At 51.7% G+C, this 9,388-nt stretch overlaps 2 protein-coding genes across 3 annotated transcripts in view; one reads left to right on the top strand and one right to left on the bottom strand.

Moving 5' to 3' along the window:
- Positions 1-1,945: 1,945 nt before the first annotated feature.
- ENHO (energy homeostasis associated) lies at positions 1,946-3,068 on the top strand. Its single transcript, XM_056805995.1, has one exon. It carries the CDS (start codon positions 2,167-2,169, stop codon positions 2,458-2,460), a length of 294 nt encoding a protein of 97 aa, XP_056661973.1. The 5' UTR covers positions 1,946-2,166; the 3' UTR covers positions 2,461-3,068.
- A 51-nt stretch (positions 3,069-3,119) lies between these two features.
- The window catches only part of DNAI1 (dynein axonemal intermediate chain 1), a 314,390-nt gene continuing 308,121 nt past the window's right edge, over positions 3,120-9,388 (bottom strand). For both annotated transcript variants that reach the window (XM_001378802.5, XM_056805993.1), the window contains one exon: positions 3,120-3,553. In XM_001378802.5, coding sequence (XP_001378839.3) covers positions 3,461-3,553 — 93 coding nt within the window. In that variant the 3' untranslated portion in view covers positions 3,120-3,460. The remainder of the gene's footprint in view (positions 3,554-9,388) is intronic.

Raw genomic sequence — 9,388 nt, 5'->3', positions numbered from 1 at the left:
CGCGTGGGGAGGGGGGCTTTTACCCGGCTCCAGTGCCCGGGCCGGGCCGGGCCAGGCGACTGGGGGCGGGGCTCGTTGCTGTTTTGCAGCCGCGGGAGCCAGAGCCGCAGCCGCGGCCGGAGCCCGAGCCCGAGATCCAGCAGCCCCGGGCTCTGGGCTCCGGGCGGCGCCGCGTGACGAAGGCTTCACGGGAGGGAGCCCAGGCTGGAGCAGCCCCCAGCGAGGCGAGGCCCCGGAGCGCGCTGCGCCCGGACCCGCAGCCAGAGGAGGACAAGCCACCACCCGGCGGGCCCCCACAGCGGCCCCAGAGCAGCCCGGGCTCCGGGCCCCGGCCTCGAGGCGCCGCACTCCAGACTCAGGTACGGGCCCCACCTGCACGACCCCCGCCCTGGCCCCTGCAAAGTTTCCTCGCTAGGGTCTGCATACACCCCCAACTGGCAGCCCCTCTGGCTGTCCCTCCCTCCCCCCCGCAACGCCCACTTCCTCCGGCCGGCCTGGGCAGAGGCACTAACTGGGGGCCTGGACCCCAAGGGAAGATGCGGAGGTAGACACGTCTAGTGGGCATCTGGGTGTTTCTATTTCCCTGCTGTGGGGGAGGAAGGATCGATCCCCTAGCCGTGCCTGGACTGGAGCCGCCCACCCCCCATCCCCACCCCCACCCGTGTCCAGGGAAGGGCCCCTTCAGGGTGGGGAGAAAGGGAATATAGTGGAGGAAGGGGTACTTGCGGGGGGGTCCTGGACCCTTACTGGGCAGGACGCTTTGGGGAATTAGCTGCCCCTCCCATGTCCCTGGTGCCCCCGGGCCATAGGTCAAAGGGCGTACCCTGACCACGTGCTCCTTTCTGAGCTCAGTGCATTTCTCTCTTCTAGTCCTAGGAGCTGCCTTTCTCTAGCCCCTTAAGGTCCTCTGGCTACAGCTTACCTGTCCCTGCCCCCTACCCCCTTCCAAGGTGGATATCTTCCCATATAGAAGGGTGCCCTGGTGGAAGGAGCCTACTCTGGGGGAAGGCTTGCTTCCTTTGCTTTCCTTACTCCCTGGGCCCCCTCTCCCGACCCCAGTACTGAGTTAAATCAGGAGTGTTTGAGAACTCTGAGAGGGCCAGAGGCGGGGTGGTGGATTCTCTGGCTTTCCTCTGTAAGTGCCCGTGCCTCTTTATTATCCGATTGCCCGTGTGAGAGGATTTTCTCGACACGTCCACCCCAGCCCTTTCTGATGCCCTTTCATTCCCCTTCCCCTGGGAGGGGTCCGCCTCACCCCCACCCCTAATTCGGCAGCCTGCATTATTAAGGCAGGGGGAGGTTCAGGAAGAAGGCAAATAGGGTGGTGGCCCAGCAAGGCCCCAAGCTGGGAAAATGGAATGTTTCCATTTATTCCAGAAATCACCCCTTCTGCCGTCTGTTCCCTGGTTCTAGGGCCTCCCTGGGGCGCACAGAGGTGGGTGCTTGAACTCTGTGCTCTGTTCCTGGCTGGGTTCCCTCATCACCCTGGAGATGGGTGCTGGGGGGTGCCTGAGAAGCAGTGGTCAGGGTCAGATCTCTGTGCCCCGTTATGGGGACCCCAGAACGTCCAAGTTTGCTTTTCCACCGACTTTCCATAAATAAACGTATGCTAGGAGTCATAGCTAGAAAGACCAGCCTCACTTCCCAAGTGAAATTGTGGTCCACATGGGCAGCGACTTTCCTCAAGACCTCGCAGTAAAGGTGCTTGGATTCAAACCAGCTCCCACCAGTTCCCCGAGATCCACGTCCTTTACTTCGGATTTAGCTAAGGAAGGGGCTTCTCCCGGGCAAAAAAGTGTATCCTCCTGTACTGCTCTCCCGGAGGGTGGTGGAGATTAGCGTTGGGGTAGGGAGCCTTGGAGTCCAACTAGGGAGACATTTCCCATCCCAGGCCCAGGCCCGGGGCCACACTGGCTAATGAGATTTCTATTCTGCGTCCCTCCAGACCCAGGCCAAGGTGAGAGCTTCTCTGCAGGGCAGGAGTAGGAAGTGGGACGTCGTCGAGGGACGGCACTTCTCTGCTCCTTGGATCCCTGGGCTCCGGCCGCCTTGGGCCTCCTCCTAGTGCCTCCTTCTTTGCTGCCAAGTCCCCAGGGATGGGCTGGGGCCCTGGGGTTGAGCTGCCCGTGGTGGCATGTGGGGGGTGAAGGAAGCCCCTGTCCTGCGATGGGGGCGGGACTCTCCACTGGGGCCATCATCGCCATCTCCTTCAATGGGCTGGTTGCCCTCTTGCTTCTGCTGCTCTGTACCATTGTGTGCCGGGCCTGCCTGGCACACCCCATGTGTACCTGCACTAAGAAGTCACCCACAACCCAGGAACCGCAGCAGGCCCTGCAGCCCCAGGAGCCCCAGCAATCCCAGCAGCCCCAGGAGCCCCAGCAGTCCCAGCAGCCCCAGGGGCCCCAGCAGTCCCAGGAGCCCCAGCCCAGGCATGAGGGCAGCCATCTCCTGCAGCCCTGACATCCTGGGATAGCCTAGCCTGTCCGATGAGCCCCTATGGAGGGAGGATTCCGTGGACCTAGAAGGACAAGAGGAGAGGAGGGACCTCCCGTGAGCCATGGGCTGACCCCCTGAGCGGTCCAGGACACCCCTGACTTCCTTCTTCCTGTGTCTGCCCCCCCATGGGGCTGATGCTTCCTGAGTGGATTGCCCCCTCCTGGGTCGGGGCCCAAGGGAGCCTGTGAGTGAGCAAGAGGCAAAAGGTGGAAGGCACGGAGGGGTCTGGGGCCAGGCCGTCTACCCTTTGGGGCAGGAAGCACAGGCGGGCCAGACCAGAAGGAACTGGGCCCTGGGAATGGGTGGGACTGGAGCCAAGTTATTCCCTGTTGGGGAGAGTCGGAGCACTCTGGGTCCTGAGGCTGGTGGGGGCTCTTCTTCAGCCTCCTCAAGGGGGCCCCTGGCACTAGGGTTCATGGGTCCGGGAGTCATGCCATCCCACCCCAGACCTGTTCAGTGGGGGGGCAGACCAGCCTGGGCAAAGCCATTGCAATAACCCAGGAGGGTACATCTGTGCCCTCTCCCAGGGTCCCACTTCTTTTTTACTCGACAATAAACTGCATTGTGGTTCAGCTGTCTCTTGCGGTGTCTATGTCTGGCAGGGCAAAGAACCTCGACGCCAATCAGGGGAACTCTGAAACGTGTTTATTTGTCCAGGAGGGTGTTAAGGGTTACAGGGTCTGGGGCCTTCTCTCTATCTAGAATGGAGGGGGTAATTAAGAGCCCCCCCCCCCCAGCACGTCTACATTTCCCTCGGGGCAGGAGAATGAGACCAGGGGTGTAGTGACTGGGGGTTGGAGCAGGGAAGGTGCAGGACTTGAACACAACCAGAAGGCTGAAAGAGGAAGGTATGTCTGGCCTCAAATTCAGGGACAGCCGGCTGGGGCAGGGGTTTCCTGAGGCACAGGGTGCCCTCTGGGTCAGGTTGGGGAAGCGCTGCAGACCAGGCTCCATCAGTTCAGTTCTAGGGCTTCACTTCCCTCACGAGGTTCAACAGTTTGTCCAGTTTGGCGATCTCCACCTCTGGGCCTCTCTTCACCTCCTGCCCCTTCTTCTCCTATAATCAATCAGAAAGAGGGGTGAAGAGGTGAGGGAGTGGGGGGGGTGATGGGAACTTGGGCATCTCCCTCTGTCTCATTCCCTCACGAAGTCATTCATTCATTCTACACATACTGGTTTAGACTACACGGGAGAGGCAGGGCTGGAGAGGACAGCCGAGATGTGGTATCAGCCACCAGGGCCTCTCTGGCTTACTTTGACTCTAGCTCCTGCCAACTGACTTGTTTGTTTTTAAGAATGGAGGATTAGGGACAGGTAGGTGGCATAGTGGCTAGAGCCACAGGCTTGGAGTCAGGAGGTCCTGGGTTCAAAAGTGACCTCAGACACGTCCTAGCTGTGTCTTTGAGGTGTTACTAAGACAGAAATGAAGGGTTTTAAATTTCTTTAAATTCAAAAAAGGATGAAGGATGAGTATTTTTGAGGGCTTTAGTGGAGGCTGGGCACAGAAACATTCTTGCTCTGAGAGAAAAGACATCCGTCTGGAAGTAGCCCAGACAGGATAGAGAAGGGAAGTCCGAGTTACCCCTCCGCCTCGGCGCTTCCTTAGAAGGAGGACATCACCACCCCACTGACTTAACATGTTTCTGGGGCGATAAGATCAGCAGGCCACGCTGCTCTAGTTCTAAGAAGTTTACAAAACACTTTTCTTGCAGCTCCCCTCTCTAGTGGGCAGTACCTTGTGAACCCCTTTTTACAGATGAGGAAACAGAATGAGGACTTGCTCAGTTTCACAGCCTGTGTGAGAACAAAGACTTCAAGTCCAACCCCAAGAACCAGGAAGGATGGGAAGGTCCACTCCTAACCCAGGCCTCTGAGAAGTCACCCCGAGGGGGTTCTGAGAAGGATGACCCGGTGACTGCTGGGTTCAGGGTGAAATGTGTTAAGGAGGATTCCTGGTCTTGGCTACAGAGACCTCACCGGGAAGAGGAAGGTAGTGAGATAACTAGTTTTGGGGACAACCTGGGCAACAGAACTCCCTGGGCTGTCAATAGCCTAGACCTAAAGAGAATCCGGCCATTTGGGGGGACAGAGCGAGGAGAGTGCTGCAGGGATGTGCTGGGTTCGGAATGGGAAGTTCAGGAGCCAAGTTATTGTCTACTGGGGAGAGTGGGAGGCCTCTGTGGTCCTGCGCCTGGGTCCTGAGGCCGAGAGTGCTGCAGAGGGCCTCCTTGGTCAGCCTTGGCCTAGATTAAATGCTTTCTCTGTTTTCGCCCTTCTTGGAGATTCTAAGATTTTCTGTCTCTCTCTTCTTGAGAAGAATTTTTTTAAATGTGTTCATTCATCTACTGTCCATTGCTTTAACCTGACTGAATACAAGACCAACAACAGCACTGTACTGGCAGTTATTATGTAGGTTAGAACACAGATTTTACACTTTAGACAACATTTAACACCAGTCTATGGGGTGTTGCGTTACTTTTAATAAAGTTCAAAATAAAGATTTATTTTCAAAAAAGGGATGGGTGGTATCTGGACCTGATCCCTCTTCCCATGAGGATGGAATGGTTGCCTGCCTCAGATGGCTTAGGTTTAATATAAAGGAAGGCCTGGAATCTGGAAGACCTGGGTTCAAATTTGTCCTAAAGAGAAATTTCTAGCTGTGTGACCTTAGGCAAGTCACTTAACCCTGATTGCCCAGCCCTTGTCCTTCTGTCTCAGGGGTTTTTTTTTGTTTGTTTTTAAAAGAGGGACAAGAAGGTACCTTGGGTGGGACGAGGGCTCAATGGGGTCACGGCGATTCCTTTTTACAATAGTATCGGCAAGCTGGGCTGGGGGTACAGAAGTGCACGTCTACCAGCAAAGAGGGCTCTCGGGGAACAGAAGGAAGAGGCTCTGCAAGGTGGGGTGTGCCAGGAAGGGTGAGAAGCACTGATATTGACAGCGGGCTTTAAAGGTTAGTCTGCTCCTCAGAACCACTATTCGAGGTCGGATCTATGATCCAGACATTCTGTGGGTAGATAGTCCTATGTGGTCCCCTTCATATATTCCATGAGGGCAAGGAAGTACGTCATAAGGATCTATTATCTTAATAATCTTAATAAATACCTATTGACTCACCGTTGGCCGATAATCCCTATTTTACAGATGGGAGAATTGAGGCTGGAGCATTTGAGACAGGAATCAAACTGGGGTCTCCCAGGCCTCTCTGCACTGTGCTCCCTAGCTGCCTGCACCACCCCTGGGGATGTCTTAGCTACTGCTCTTGTTTTTGTTTAGGTGTATCAGTCGTGTCCGACTCTTTGAACCCTATTTGGGATTTTTTTTTTTTGGCAAAGGTACTGGAATGGTTTGCCTTTTTTTTCATCAGCACATTTTATAGATGGGGAAACTGAGGTAAATGGGGTTAAGTGACTTGCCCAGGGTCACTCAGCCCGTAAGTGCCCGAGGCTATTCTGGTCTATAATTCTACCCTTAGAGGTTGAGGTCCTTGGGGTAAGCGTTGCTTATCCAAGTGTAAAGAAATGCTCATTCTAGAGGTTCCACATGCCTGTGAAGGCACATGGGAATCTGAGACACAGAGAACGTGATCGCCTCGCATGCTTGGAAGGGTTGTCACGTGGCCCAGGAATTAGACTCTTTGTTCTTGGCTTCAGAGGGCAAAACTAGAATAAGTGGCTGGAAGTTAAGGGAGGCAGGTTTGGGCTCAATGGAAGGAAAAACCATCCAATAACTACAGCTAGTTCCAGTGGAGAGTGATACCTCAGGTGGAACCTCCAGGGAGGAGCCCGTCACTGGACACTTTGGGTTGTTGTCTTTCCTACTCAGAGGACCAAAGTGACATCACTGTGACATCAATGAACAGCGTGTCTGATGGTGACTAATCAGACCGATACGAGCTTAGAAGGCTCTGCCACAGGTTGGGCACGAGCAGCCAGTGTGAACCGTTTACTGGAGGATTTTAAGTTGAAATTGGATGAGTATTTGCCAAGAGTTTGGGACCAAGACTTTCATAAGAAAACATCAGGGCTTTGTGTTTGTTTTTATCTGGATGGCTGTCCACATTTTACTGTTTGTGGAAAGAGACAGCCCTGAACGATTCAATTGTACAATAGCTCACACTCACGCCTCTTATAAATCCAGAGCCTTTTAGGAACGTTGGCTCATTTGATTCTCACAACAAGCTTGTGAAGTCAGTGCAGTCATTGGCTTGGAGAGTGAAAATTTTATTATCCCTATTTTACAAACCGTGGCTCGGGAAGTTAAGTGAGTTATCCAAGTAAGTAGCAGAGCTGGGACCAGGGCTCACCATCACAGAACTTAGGAGTTGTAAGAGACCTCAGAGATTGGGCTAGTCCCACCCCCTCATTCTACAGATGTCTCTGGATTCCAGCGCTCTGTTCTCCCTACATCATTGATTCTCATGGAAGGGATTCTTTGGGGTTGGGGTGGGAAAAGAGAAAGACAGACAGACAGACAGACAGACAGAGAGAGGCAGAGACAGGGAGAGAGAGAGACGGGAGAGAGAGAGAGAGAGAAAGAAAAAAGAGCAGGAAGGTGAGAGAATGAGAGGGAGAGAGAGACACAGAGAGAGAGAGAGAGAGAGAGAGAGAGAGAGAGAGAGACAGAGACAGAGACAGAGACAGAGACAGAGAGCACAAGAAAAAGCAGGACGGAAAGAGAATGAGAGTGAGAATGAGGGAGAGAGAGCATGAGAGAATGAGAGTAAGAATGAAAGAGTGAGAAAGAGAGGGAATGAGGGAGATAAAATAGAGAGAATGAGTGACAGTGTTGGGGTGAAGGTTGGGTCACATACAAAGGTTGTCTTCTAACTCTAAGATAATACAAATTTTTGTGACTTGATGTGGATGTGCCACTTCTTGGGAGAAGCTGAATAAAGAATTGTTCAGAATGGGGCTAGCCATGGGGTTTTCCTGGCAGAGATACTAGAGTGGTTGCTTTTTTCTTCTCCAGTGGATTAAGACAAACAGGTTAAGTGACTTGCCCAGATAAGAAATGTCTAAGGCTGAATTTGAATTCAGGTCTTCCAGACTGCAGGCTCACAGCTCTATCCATTGAGCCACCTAGTCGTATAATGAATACTGATACTTAAAGTTATAGATTATGTGCCCCAGGGGTGGCTGGTCATACCATAGATGGAGTAGTTCAAATCTAGTCTCAGACATTTATCTGTGTGACTCCAAGTAACACACTTAACCACTGATTGCCCCAGTAATCTCAAGTGAATAATGAAGATAGCATTGGAAGGATCATTGTGAAGATCAAATAAGGTCGTGCCTGGTACATAGTAGATGCTAGATCAAATGCTTATTCTCTTCCCTCTCCTTGTTTAAACTTTTCTAGGGGTCTCCCACAGAACAGGCTCCTGCAGCCATTCTTCGGAGATCTAGCCTAGATGACCTGTAATTGAGTTCCTGGCTTTTCTAGTGGAGAACAAAGTACTTTGATACCTGTCAACAAAGTGTTAAGCCAAGGATTTAAAGTAAAGCCAGCCATGGAGCAGCTCCAGTTGGAGTTTAGAATGAATTGAGGAGGTAGGAGAGGGGAGAAGGGAGGGAACCCTGACTTGCTTTACTTTAAAATATTGATATATTTTCTTTTTATATCACCTCTATTTCCCAGGATGCCTCTCCTCTCCCCCTTGGAGGATGATCTTATTACAAAGAATAAAAGGTGGGGAACAAAATCAGTCAATTCACCAACGGAGTCCAACATTAAATGTGGGGTTCCAACCTAGCCCTCGACACTTGCAAAGAAGAAAGAGAGGTATATTCTCATAGCTCTTAAAAAAAAACCCCCAACCCCAAACCCTTACCTTTCTTCTTAGAATCAATACTATGTATTGGCTCCAAGGCAGAAGAGTGGTAAGGGCTAGACAATGGAGGTCAAGTGACTTGCCCAGGGTCACACAGCTAGAAAGTGTCTGAGGCCAGATTTGAACCTAGGACCCCTTATTTCTAGGATTGGTGCTTTGTCTACTGAGCCACCTAAGCTATTCCCTGACACCCCTCCATGTCTTAAATGTCAGATACTAATTGGAGATCATAGTTGATCACAGATCTAGAATTGAAAGGGATCTCAGTGGCCACCTAGTCCAACCCTCTCACTTTGCAGTTGAAGAAACTGAGTCAGGGAGGTGGTGGTGGTGTTTAACTTGCCCAGGCTCACCAAGTGCACCATCTTCTCCCACCTCAACTGCTTTGCTTCTTATCCTCCTTGCGATAAGTTTGTGCACAAGCGTTTGAAGTACATAATAAACCCTTAAGAAATGTTTGATCCTTTTCTGTGGGAGAAAGCGTCTTCCCCCCTCCAAATAGACATCACTACCACTGCCAACTCGAATGCAAGGCAACAACAAACACTTCCCGAGACCTGGTTGGTAGAAGACCTGGTTGTGCGTGCTTTTACTAGACACGGGGAAATATTTTGAGAGAAGAAAACATACATTCTGCTTCCATGGAGAGCTTTCTTTTAAGAAGCCTCAGGAGGCATCAAGGCATGGGAGGGTAAAGTGGTGAACAATGAAAAACATTTTCTAACCTTATTTTTAATGCATTACATTTTTAACCCTGGGAAGTACTTCTGCCCCTGGCATAGTATTGTGCTTGAGTATTATTAAGTATTAAGTATTACTAGGCTTCAGTAGAAAGAACACTGGATTTAGAATCAAGTAGAATGTTGGGTCTAGAGACAGAGGACCTGAGTTCAAATCCCAACTCTACCATTTACTACCGGTATGACCTCAATTAAGTCTCTTGACTTCACTGGGCCTCAGTTTCCTCAACTGTAAAATGAGGAGGTTGCTCCAGATGACCATTTTGTGATTGACTTCTGTATAATAGTAAAGTTGGACCAAATGATCTCAGGTTCTTTT

Source organism: Monodelphis domestica, chromosome 7 (genome assembly GCF_027887165.1).
Source record: "Monodelphis domestica isolate mMonDom1 chromosome 7, mMonDom1.pri, whole genome shotgun sequence".
Lineage (NCBI taxonomy): Eukaryota > Metazoa > Chordata > Mammalia > Didelphimorphia > Didelphidae > Monodelphis > Monodelphis domestica.
Note: the sequence above shows the minus strand (reverse complement) of the source record. Positions and strands in the feature narration are given on the sequence as shown.